Source organism: Palaemon carinicauda, chromosome 10, assembly GCF_036898095.1.
Source record: "Palaemon carinicauda isolate YSFRI2023 chromosome 10, ASM3689809v2, whole genome shotgun sequence".
NCBI lineage: Eukaryota > Metazoa > Arthropoda > Malacostraca > Decapoda > Palaemonidae > Palaemon > Palaemon carinicauda.
The window spans coordinates 74,410,235-74,423,276 of record NC_090734.1 but is presented as its reverse complement, the minus strand read 5'-3'; the positions used below and the strand labels follow the sequence as shown (position 1 = coordinate 74,423,276).

The 13,042-nt window shown below is 37.9% G+C and overlaps 1 protein-coding gene across 49 annotated transcripts in view; it reads left to right on the top strand.

Moving 5' to 3' along the window:
• LOC137648632 (protein tramtrack, alpha isoform-like) overlaps window positions 1–13,042 on the top strand; it is a 363,704-nt gene that overhangs the window by 63,517 nt on the left and 287,145 nt on the right. The window contains exons 5-6 of one of the 49 annotated variants that reach the window (XM_068381616.1): window positions 3,209–3,466; window positions 3,675–3,798. The exons of 36 other annotated variants lie outside the window; for them this stretch is intronic. In XM_068381616.1, the coding sequence (XP_068237717.1) occupies window positions 3,209–3,445 (237 nt within the window). In that variant the 3' untranslated portion in view covers window positions 3,446–3,466; window positions 3,675–3,798. 12 more of the 49 variants (XM_068381623.1, XM_068381591.1, XM_068381619.1 and 9 more) reach the window with 12 other exon arrangements.

The following is a 13,042-nucleotide window of genomic DNA, read 5'->3' as shown; positions in this document are numbered from 1 at the left end:
CCTTCTATAATACTGCTTTTTGCAAATTTTAAGTCTGCTTTGTACAATCATTGGCAACATTTAAGTGTAGATTTGTAATGTGAAATATTAGTTCATTGCTTAATGCCTCATATTTGGTGTCAGGTCTACATTTACTGACCTGATTCTGACTGCAGTGTGTTAGTATTTTCTTTGTTGAATTTGCTTCTTATGAAAGATTGAATAGTTTAGGTGGAATTGTTATTGAAAAGATTTCTTATAGGTGTTTGAGAATTAAAATAATTCTTTGCTGCTGTAATAATTTCATTTATTAACATTTAGATTGAAGTTTAATGGTGGTAACATTAATTTGTTCAGTATCTTGTTTTGTTAAATTGAAAGCCATTTTTATTTGAATTTATTTCCATTGCCATTTGTAAATTTGAATTTCAAATTCAGTCTTACTGTTCGTGGAAAACCTTTGTAACTTTAAGATTGAGTTTTCAAAGGATTTTGTTGTTCATGTAAGGCTGAACGAAGTTGTCAGCTGTTAAAGTTAAAGTTGCTCTTATATTTTACTTGTGTTGGTTGTACAATATTTTTGGTTCCAGGGGTCCTTGTGATGGATAAACCTAAATTTACTTCTGCTTCTTCCGAAATGTTTATTGGCAGGAGACTAGTAGGGCTGCATGTGTGTCACCTATTTAAGGGCTGGTAGTCAGAATGCCAAGTGGTTTTGAGAGTTGCATTGCTTATGCCAAATACCTGGAAAGATGAATGGGAGTCCTCCCTCAGATTTTAAGCTCGCAATATTTTATCTTTGCATGGGTATTTTAAGCAAATAATTTTAGTGAGAAAATTAGTAATAGTATTTTGACATCAGTCACTGTCCAGTATTAGGTTTTTGAGAGCACGGTTGCATGATCACGTCGTAACTGAAGTTTGTGTCATGTTATGTCGGTGGTGATATACAACAAAGGTACCCCAAGAAGAGAGGATTTTTTTTTTTCTTTTGCAGAACTTGCCATTTTATTATATTGTATATCTAAATTTTATACAAAAGTGGAGATCTAGTCACGTGAAATTGCTCACCTGAAGAAAGTGGAAAGCAAAAAAATATACAGTACAACATGGAATGAAATACAGCACAGTACAATATTTGGAATGTCAGTAGATGTGAATACCAGAAATGGAGAAAAGTATGGTTAAAAATATATCAATGTTTTGAAGTGCAGAAAATACTCTATATATAAAGAAAATCATTATTATGAAAGGTTTGAGACTGACAACAGTACCTTAAAAGACCAAGATAACCTGAAAAATGTAGATAAGAACTCTCTTGGAGCTTACAGCAAAAGAAAGGGCACGATATTGGTGTTAGTGAAGGCTAAGCAATGTAAAATACAGTAGCTTGGATTTAGTGGGGCAGAGTAAACTACGGTTACCCCCTGTGTTCCGTAAAGGTTGGAAAGAAAAATTGTAATTTTACATTTTGTAGGTATATTTTGAAAGTAACCTATGATGAATTTTGCACAGCCAGAACTACAGTATTTTTCTGATTGCACAGTAATGTAGATTCCTTTCATAGGTGTTGATAATGCCTTGGACTAGTATGAGCAGATCCTGCTTGGCGAGCCCCATTAGAATTTAGTATTATGACAACATCAGTATTGCTCAATGGATTTATGATAATTAAGGCAAGAATAAGAAAAAATTAAAATCCATAACTGAAATTTTTTTAAAGCATCTTTAAAGATGGCAGCAGTTGCTCCTTGAACAGCCAAGCCAAGAATATGGAAGAGAAACCATGGGTGGTCTTACTGTGAAACATCCTTTTCACTTCCTAGCAATCTTCAGCAACATATCCTAAGCCACTTTTGGCATATAAGCTCCTTCTGTCGCCCATATTGTGCAAAAACAGAACCTCTCAAAAGCCAAACTTGAAGAGGCATTTTCTGATAGTTCATCAGATGCAGCACGTAACAGTCATGGGTAATTTTTAAAAGTTTTTTAGATATATGTTATGCCATCCTCAAACCATGATCTCTGCTCCCCAAAAGAAACCGGCAAGTGACGGTCACTTTTTGAATGTTATTTATACAGTGTCTTGAGTGTCCGAGTAAGACGTTGCCGTATTTTTGCAGGGCATAGATGAAGTCGGTGGTGCAATGGGATCAATGAGTCTGAATAGGCTGCGCGCAGCAATGAGCGCCCACATCAAACGACACTATTGCTCCCTTTGCGGCAAAGGGTTTCAGTCCCCCAAGGATCTACGCCGACACATTTTGACTCACACGGGGGAGAAGCCATATGTGTGTCCTTACTGCAATCACAGAGCAAATCAGAAGAGCAACTTGAAGTCTCACATGATGTGTGTTCATAACAAAGAGTGCCTGTGAAGTCTAGAAAGAAGTTAACAGTGATGCCTTGAGCAAAATGTAGGAACTATTTAGTTGGCGTGTATTTTTCTTTTTCTTTAATTTTTTCTTTCCAAGAAAGGTGACAAATACTGTAATGCAAAAGCAGTGTTTATCCTGAAATGAGTTATATAGAAGTATTGAGTAGAAAGGGTGATGGTAGTTTCCAGCTGGTAGTATTGAAACTTGTCAGGTGAAAGGAAAGCTTTAGCATGATTAGCCTGTGAAAGTAAGACCTTGCCATATACTGTGTATATTTTCAGGCGTTGGGTGTCGGTGAAGTGGAAAGTTACAGTGACATTAGGCTGAGGTTCGGTTCAGTGGGCTCCAACACCAAGAGACACGTTTGCCCTGAATGCTGCAAGAGTTTTCAGTCCCCCAAGGACCTTCGAAGGCATATACTCACTCATACCGGTGAAAAACCTTACCTCTGCCCGTACTGCTCTCATAGGGCAGCCTTAAAAGGAAATCTTAAAGTTCACATAATTACAATTCATGGAAAGAACATTAGTCCAGGAAATACTGCTCCTATTGAAAATGTGTAGCTTGTTGAAAAAAAAAAAGGTTATTTCAGTGAGGTGGTCTTGTGAATTCCTCCTCTTATACAGTATCTTTCTAAATAGCTGATTTGCATAAGTTTTAAACATCCTGTCCGTATGTTTCAAGTTTGTTTTTTCTTTTTAACTTAGTATTGTCAGTATTTTAATTTTCTTTTTTAAAATGTTGGGAAAATAAATCTTGTACTTGTAGATGTATGAAAGATTCTTTCAACTTGAGTAGTAGATAAATATCTGGTGGGCTGGAGACTTAGGGTGGGTGCGTTGTCATTACAGAGTGTGTCTGATGCCGGCTTCATGGGCAGGAGTTCGCGTCGACTGTTTAGTATGTTGCGACAGCATCCCTGTCCTCGCTGTGCCCGTACCTTCGGTAGCCTTCGAGACCTGAGCCGCCACTACCTAACACACACAGGGGAGAAGCCTTTCCAGTGCCCCCATTGTCCTCACCGGGCCAACAGGAAAGGCAATTTAAAAACTCATATAAGGGCTCTTCACCCAGATATTATTGTCTAATTTACCTCTTTTTATCACATTGTAGGTATATGTGGAATGATGGGTTAAGTGTTTTGAAAAGCTTTTGTAATTATGAATTTAGTTTTTTGTCTTGCATTTGTTTTATGGCATGCAAATCTTGTTTTGGCTGTATTTCCCTTTGAACTTGTCTCAGTAGAGATGAGTGCAGGGCTTGGTCAAAGTGAAAGAGAATAAATGGTTGCTGAGGCAGAGCTTTGGTGTTTTGCAGGCAGTTGGCGGCGTCAACGGTGCGGGTCTCTTTGTTAGGTGTACAGCCTGTGGAAAAATGTGCTTTGGTCGCAACCGTAAGCAGAACATGCTACATCACATGGCAACGCATAGCAGAGACAGACCAGCTACCTGCCCACATTGTCCATATCGTGCTGCTTCCGACTCTCAGTTATTCAGACACATTACTATGTTGCATCGACCTCCTGTTGCTCCTGAGGCTCCTGAATGGAGAGAGAATGCAGATCATTCTGTGTGACATTGAACATTTTCATTTTTGAGGAATTACCATTCATAATATTGACAGTAAGGGTAGGAATTCCATTTGGGAAGTGTGGTGGTTGGTGATTCATCCTCACTGGGTTAAGAATGTATTTTCAGTTATTAAATTACATTGGCAGTTATGATTTACTCCTTACTGTAGTTGGGATAAAGTTGAGTGAATATCTTCGCCTTCTTGCAGGCAGCAGGAGTTGGTGAAATGATGGCAAGAGGAAGAGCAGCTGCTGCTCCCTCTCACCAACTGGGCCAGATCAGTAACTTGCACAGCCCCTATGAAGTTGAGACCCCCACAGTTGTTGGAAAAGTATGCCCCGTGTGTGGCAAGCAGTTCTTTGGCCGCAACCGTCGTCAGAATCTAGAGCATCACCTGATAATACACACTGGGGAACGGCGCTACTCTTGCCCGCTATGCCCACATCGAGCTACTCACAAATGGCACCTCAAAACACACATTCTACGCAGACATGCCCAACATCCAGCTCTCTCACAAGCGGCTGCTACATTTCATCATACAGATAACATTCAAAATCAAACCGAGGCATCTAGCCAGCATGTGGGAGTCTAATTGTGATTATTACATGATTTTATTACAGGTAATAGATTTAAACAGAATTTTACTTGTGAAAAGGTTGGAAATGCAGACTTCTATAGTGAGATGCATATTGTTGTGTTACAGGAGTGCCGTGGACCACCTCTTGCTTGTGACACGTGTGGCAAAGTGTTTGCGGGCAGAAACCGAAGACAAAATCTACACCATCACCAGATGATCCACTCTGGGGTTAAACCATATTCTTGCCCATACTGTTCCCACTGTAGTAACAGGAAGGGTAACCTTGACATGCACATCCTCCGAGTTCACGAAGATATTTTGAAGAATTTTGGCAACTAGTCGGCTACCGCTCGTTTAGAACGCCACCCATTTAGAAATATTCTTTTGAAGGAGTTGAATTGGTAATGACACGGGGATGACCACCTTTGAAGTGAATCATTGATCTTCCTTCAAAGTGGTAATTTAATTTGTAAAACTGAGAGGTTGTGGGAACTGAGATTATGCCATTTTCCAGGGGGATGGTGGGAGTTCTGGTGACGTTTTGCTCTGCCCGGCGTGCGGGAAAGGTTTCCATGGGCGAAGCCGGCGTTGGAAGTTGGACCGACATATGCTTCTCCATACAGGGGAGAAGCCTTATCAGTGTCCCTACTGCTCTCACCGAGCAAATCAAAAAAACAACTTGCGCTTACACATTCGTGCCAGGCACGAAGAATGGTCTGCATATCCTGGAGTGACTTATCAGTCCAGTTAACCTTCACATTATTAATTAAATTTCAAACGTTAGAAAGAAAAAAACAAATTTTATGGAATGTGATGTCTTAGAAATATCAAAGTGGGAACATTACAAGTTTCACAGTGATTATTATTTTATTCCAGTTTGATAACTTTGCTATGACAAGGGAAATAACTTGCCAAAAGAAAATGAACCTTTCAAGCTAATTTGTGTTTTAGAAGTGTATAATTTAAGTTTTAGTGTTTTATCTTTGTTTATTTTTTTCTCCATTCTTTGTTGGGTTTATGAGAACGCATAGTTTTAGCGTGGGTGTTGTGTTTTTGCAGGGGAAGTCCTCGTCCCCGAGTGAGGGGTCCAGCCTCGGCCACCATCCCCCTGCTCTGCAACTACCACCACCACCACCTTCTTCATCGTCAGTCTCTCATTGTGTTGTGTGCGGAAGGACTTTTAGTGGCAAGAATAAGCACTTTAATTTGCAGCGCCACATTCGCACACATACAGGGGAAAGGCCTTTCCCTTGCCCATACTGTCCCCACCGTGCTACGCAAAAAGGAAATTTGAAAGGTCACATTATTTCGCAACATTCCCGAGAGAAGAGAGACGAAGGAGATTCCCCTCTTTGGAGGACCGAGTCAAATACCTTGCAAAATCCTAAAACATGGAGCTAGTGTTGTGCATAATGTAAATTTGGTTTTTATGATTTAAAACTTATATTTTTCAAGATCATAAGTTAATGTGGTAGTTGATCACCTGGAAGGTATATACATAGTAGATGTATATCCTAATTGACACTAAGTAGGCATATTATTATGCTTTGCAGGGCAGTGAGAGGGAGGTCCTTGGAGACGCCTTCCTTCAGTGTGAATTATGTGGGAAATCGTTCCATGGAGATTTTCGTAAGCGCAACTTGAAGCAGCACTTGAGCATTCATAGAGGAGAGAAACCTTTCCTTTGCCCTTACTGTCCACACAAATCAAATCGTAAGAGCAATCTGAAAGTTCACATCACTGGGGTTCATTTTCGGCATGTCATGGGTGCTCATTGAATTTAGTAACTGAGGAGCATTGCTTGGGAAATATGTATTTTAATTTAGTTTTACTTAATTTTCTTTTGATATGTAAATTAACTGTGAAAGGGATTAACCTTTTATAGTTTTTAGTGGTTTGTAATTTTACTTTTTTTTCAATATTGTACAAATGTAAATGATGTAGATAATAATAATACAGTAATATAGTGTCCAGCTGAATTCTCCTTTTATTTGTTCCATTTCATAGATTAGAATTTAGGTAATTTTTGATAAACTAAGATTCAGTGAAGATTGATATGTAGATATTGTATGGCATCTAATTTCATGAAGGAAACCATTTCATAATTTTGCATTAGCATAAACAGTGACTACTGGGTCCGTTTCACAGCAGTTGGAAATCCTATGTATGCCATGTTACATGTGGCTTTGAATACTGAATATTTTATTACCATCTGGATTTTAGCTAAAAATCAGTAAGTGTGTAAATTTCTAATCCTATATTGACCATAGACCAAGTGTCTTTATTAATTGTAGCTGCAGAGTCTTGTGTTATATTAGAAAACTTTGGTTTTTGAAAAATATAAATTGGATGTGGTATCCATTTGAAAATTGAAAAGAAGCCATTGCTTGTTTACATTAATACTAGAAATTATTAAAGGTAACCAAGCTCCTTGGTAACTTAAATGAAAAAAATTAATGTGTGGGCACCTCACTACACATAATACAAGAGACTTGAGTATTAGCAATAACAAATGTTAGTAAAAATAGCTGACAACTTTGAATAAAAGAATAGTGTTGATGTTGAATCTCCTCCAGTGGTTCATCTTTCTAGGACCTCACTTGTAAATGTGATTCCATAGAATAACTACCAAGATTAAGTCATCATTACCCCTTTTGAGATGCAATTGATGTCCAAAGGAAAGTAAAGATTTGACATTGGATAGCATTGGTGTCTGAAGGCTATTCATGGAAGGTTCAGAATCTATTTTAAAATATAGTGGCAATTCAAATAGTTTTTTCCTAAACCTGTTTTCATTGGATAGTTGAAAGTTCCCGTCTGTTTTCCCTTGTTTTTAAGTGTAAGCATCCATAAATAACAATTAAATATATCATTAGGGACAAAATGTATCTTACCCTTTCTATTTGACTGTGGAAAAAAATAATAATCACATTGCAATTCATTTTTATCCACATGAAAATTTGGTTCATTTTCAAAATAAAGCCAAAACCAATATTGTAGACAAATAATTTGCCACAATTTATTGAAGAAATGTGTTCGAGTCCCTGAGGAGACTGATAAGGTTAATCAGGTAGGCTTAGTATTTGGATAGTGGAAAGGGTAAAATTGGACTAATGAATGAGCAGAATTTACAGGCATTGTTTTAGATATTTAGGTGAGGGTTTTGATTTATTGGGCTGGTAAATATGAATGGCTTTGGTTGGGACTTCTTGGTTAATTTTCGTGTCACTGTTAGCTTTGTGACAGAATTCACAAGATGTATGGTACCTCGGTGACCACTGTATATGTTCTTGATGTCTCTATGTGAACGTAAAAAGAACTTCGTGTCGATTATAGGCCAAAGATTCGAGAACGATTTAGAAATGTGAATATCTAAATATGACCTATAGAATCACTGACAAAAAGACTATAGCTGTTGGGTACGATGATCGATGGAAATTATAATCACTAGCGATTTAAGATTGTATAAAAGTGCTATGATTTATTTTACAAAGTTTGAGCATTTACTGCAAAAAGAAAAAGTAGAAACTGAAAATTTAAATAAAAATGTCTGTCAATATCATGTAATTGTGTGGGGGGGGGGGGACAGATCCTTTCTATACATGTAGTGGTTACTGTATTGACTTGGCCCTTGGATTGTGGTAAATCGGTGAATGTTTATGTTCAAATTGAACCACAGATTTTTGGTAATGTCAGCACTTTAGTGTTCTATCACAGATCTATGCTGCTCCCACTTTAATAATACTGTTAGTTTTACAGTACAGTTCAGATACATTTCTGTTATTGTATAGTTGCATTTAATCTTTAAATTTTTTTTTCCCCACTGAATTACAAGGTAATTTGACAGAAGCTACATTGCGTGTTGAAGACCAAAGTTAAAAAAAAAAAAAAAAAACCATAAAACCTGCATAAGCAAACACTTTCAGTAACTTTTTTTCCTTAAAATGTTGCCCTTCTGTTGGAGTTTGTGTACAAATTGGCATGTCAGTATGTTTATGAGAAAACTCTTGAACAAAGTAAGTAATTCTTCATGCTAACTTAGAAAAAAAAAAAAAACCTTGATGACTTGAAATGTTATGAACATCAAAATCTTTCATCTTCAAGAGTAACAGGGAAATAATTATTAAATTGAAATAATTGCCAGCAAACCTATCCTGTAGCTTGTTATCTGCAATTGATTGATTGGAGGGAAATGGGAAAGGCAAGTGTGTGCACAAGTTTTACTGTAAATCTTATGTAAAATGATTTGACAATATTCAAGATAATCTGGATGTAAATTCCTTGAATGATCACTAGTTTTCTTTGTTTTCTTCTTTCGACCATATTAGTCTCACTGTCGGCTGTTTAAGTCTACTTTCTCTCCCCAGTCCCACCCCACCCCACCGTATCCCTCATCACCACATCCGTCTTATCTAATCTACTAACACTTTTCATCACTGTAATGTTCATAGCTCTTTTGATTGGTTCCACATCATCTCATATTACATAACACAAGTATTCAGATGAGTTTCCCTAGCCTTCTCTTCTATATTACATTCACAGTTTTATCGGTGGTAAAAAGTGAGCAGTATCACGAATTTGATTAATCCTATTTAATTGTTCTAATCTATCTGATTTATAACCAGTAATAGAACCAAAATTACTGTTCCAATCACTGGTATTGAGGATTACTTCAAGGAATAAGCAAAAGGGCTTTTAATATTTTTTTGAAATAGCATAATTCTGTTAAGTTTGAATATAGGTTCTGTACTGAGGTCTTCCTGAAGTATGTTAGGGTCTACTTTATTTGTATTTTTTTATCAACACGTGATTTTATCCAGCTAATCATGATAAAATCTGACGAGAGCAAAGTATGTGATAAAGAATTTGAACTCAAGATGGAGTTAACAGGTTACAGTCATTTTTCAAAATAGAATTAGACCCAGAGCTTGTGCTGTTAGTGCACCTCACACATGTAATTTATGAATTAATTTAGGGTCTTTGCGATGTTTCCCTAGCCGTACTTGTTTCTACTAAACCTCCCCTCCTGCTGCTTTCAACTTCTTGCTGTCCCTCCTCTTCTTACTTTGACTTCGCAGTGTAACTGCTGGGGTTTCCTTCTTGCACAGGAGCTGAATGACACAAATTCATAAATCATGTCCATTGGATTAGAGGTGTTGCATCCTTATTTGCTTTCCTAAACACACTTCCCCACTGGTAGCTGAAGTTGCATCTGTTGCCTGCAAGGAATGCACCCTGGCACACCATAGCAATGAAGTCTAAACCAAGTGAGTGATACCACTGCCCTCTGGGTCAGTCTCTTTGAGACAAGGCTTAAAGCCTCAGGTACTTCTTTGAGGATGAAGCCTTCCATTGGAGATAGGCACCTTGTGCTTGGGGATAGTTATTTAAGCAAGAACCAGGATGCTTCCATGTGCGACTTCTATACCTGCCTCTAAAATGGCCGAAGTTTCCCTACTGCCATCAGACATTGGGCCTCCATGTCATGTTTCTCCTCTTTTTGGGAACATTTTGTGAAATCTTCGACTATGATGGACTGCTTAAATTCGACTATGATGGACTGCTTTAATGATAAGTGCCAGTTGATTTTAGTCAAGACCTGTAGGCAGTAGAGCATCAGCTGCAGAAGGTATATTGTGTAATATGGTTAGCTGTTTGGGAATGGTCAGTTTTTCCTCATGAGTCCTACATTAGATACCTGGTGATGTCCTCATTATTTGTGATACTTTCATCTTGTTAAATATTTCTACATCAGCTTTAACCTTTAACAAGTCAAACAGGAAATTAGTTCTCTCCATATTTATAGTTTTAAAATTTACTCAGTAGGAGCATAGGGAAGGTACATAACAGGGCCTCAGAGACCTACCAAATATGCATATGATCAATGCCCTATCCCCTTCCCCACCCAAGCTAGGTCCAGAGAAGGCTAGGCAATGGTTACTGAAAAGCCAATTTTGAGGGACAGTGAGGTTATGAACAAAAGTGATAAAATTTTATCAAGTTGCAATGATACGTTATCTTATTTGTAACAACCTCGTTCTTACAGATCTTTGTCCTGCCAAATTTATACCTACTGTCTTTTTCTTGTAGTTGCACTCCTTATATAGCCCTCTACTCTATATGTCTTATTCTCACTTCCTTTCTACCATCTTACTGTTCAACCTCTAAACTTTCCTAAATGCTACAACTGTGGGATTTTTCTCCTGTTGCACATTTATGGGAATGGCCTCCCAGGCCCCAGTACATTAATTCATAGATCCAATCCAATCCAACTGTTACTCATCCCTGCTCATCACATGTTCAAACCTTCATGTGCATTTTTCCAGCTTCACTGAACTGAGCCATGGACACATTACTGCACTAACATTCAAAGCCCACACTTTCTCAGTTTCCATATTTCTTGTTAGTACTTGTATTTTGCGGCATACATGAAGTACAGGCTTTTGATGTAAATGCCCCATATGAATAGATGCTACCATTGCGGAATGACAGTAGTAGTTAGATGGGAACTAGGTTGCTTATACCAGTGTCCATCATGTGGTTGGCGAGTTCAACATGGATACTGAATGACTTATGGTGATGTTTGCAGAGAGCGTGTCGTGGTAGTATTACTCATTGAATCTTTAAAAACTGCACTTGTTTTTGGAAAAATTGTCGATGTTGAAAAAAGATTGCTGCAATCTTAGTTGGGATGGTGGATTTACCTGTCTGCATGTTTTTTTAAGAATCTTTTTGCTTATAATTATGCAATGCAGTATTTAAGTCGGGTCAGTTTGGATGTCTAAATTTTTAGGTTCTTTCGTTAGAGTGCGGAAGCTTTTTACAAGTAGGAGCATAGGCAGGGCATTGTCTTAATCATGGATTAAGTTGAAAAAGTATTGTATTGTATGTATTCTTAAAATTTATTTTTATTCTTTAAAAATAGCAATGTATTTTATGAAAGAATGCTTAGTTTTGCCTGTCACTGTACAGACATTATAGTAGGGAATAACTATGTGTTGACATGTAAGATATGTTTGTGTATTTGTAATCTTTTAACCTTTGAAATTTGAATTGGCTAAAATTTACATTTTTATAAGTATAAATTTGGAATACATTGTCTTTTGCCTTGCGATTAGTTTTGAGAAATGAGGCAACTTGATTCTCTAATAATACCGGAAAATGAAACAAAATACAGTACTGTAATTGAATTTTCTGGCGGGAGTGATTGATATGTTACTAATTTCAAGTTATAATGATACAGTGAAGTAGGTTATAGAAAGAGACTGATTTGAGTAGTTGGTATTTTCCTTTCTTTATTTTGCCTTAATTATGAACAATTGCCAAATATATTTTGTTGGGTAGTAATGAAAACAATTAAACCGAATTTTTGGTTTTTAGTTCTACAGTATTTTAAAATTTTTTGTTCCATTGTTTGAATAAGGTGATTTTAAGACGCTTTTAGGGTTGGTGGATTTTTTCTGAAGCCGGTGCTTGTGTTGCAGGTGGGTCGAGTGTCCCCTGGCATGGTAGGCGGCCTTACTTGTTCCGTCTGTGGTAAGGTCTTCACTGGCAAGAACCAGCGGCAGCTGCTGCGTCGCCACACACTCATCCACACTGGCGAAAAACCGCATGCATGTCCCCACTGTCCATATCGTACTAATCAAAAATGTAATCTAAACATGCACATTGCCACAGTGCACCGGGCAGGTCCCTTGTTGCATCCCTTCACTTACTAACACTCTCCCTCTGTCCCAAGCATTATTGGGTTCACATAGTCAAGCCAATGGATCCCTGGCTCCTTCATCTTCTGGGACCTTTCTAAGCCTCAGAGGTTCTGATGATCATTAAATTTAGGAATTTGTGCTAGTGTGGTGGCGTGTTGGAGCGTTAAAGGAGAGACAATTGGGAATTTATTTGCTATCTTTCACTTTGCTTTATAGATTGGTTTTACAAATTAATAAGAGGCAATGGTTATTCGACAGCCTTTTATTTTGTTCTTGTGTTTTAGAAGGTATTGAGATTGTTTTTACAGTTCAAGTGGAGAGGGACTAAGTGGGGCTGTTGTGTGTTACAGGGTTCGAAGGGAAGCGTGAATCTTCCATCTTCCGTGTGTGATGGTGGTGGTTGGTTAGAGGGACGTGGTCTTCCTTGCCCTATGTGTGGTAAAGTATTCTGTGGACGCAACCGCCGACAGGATCTCCGCCGACACATCCTCTCACACACTGGGGAGCGACCTTTCTCGTGCCCTTACTGTCCTTATAGAGCATGTTTAAAGGGAAATGTTACCAAGCATATAAAGGGCCTCCATGCACATCTTTTGACTTTGTCCACAAATGGTACAGATGAGCATAGTGCAGCTATGCCAGCAGCAAGTTTGCCTAGCTCCTCTGGGAGTTCTGTGAATAATGGAAGTGGCTATTCGTGGTGAATAGGAATTTGCCATCTTTCTCCCTAAAGATACACATTACTAAGGTTCAGCCAAATGATGTTTGTAAATGAAAAAAAACTTTTTTGGTCCCCCCTAAATGTACAAAGATTTCAGCAGCTAACATAAA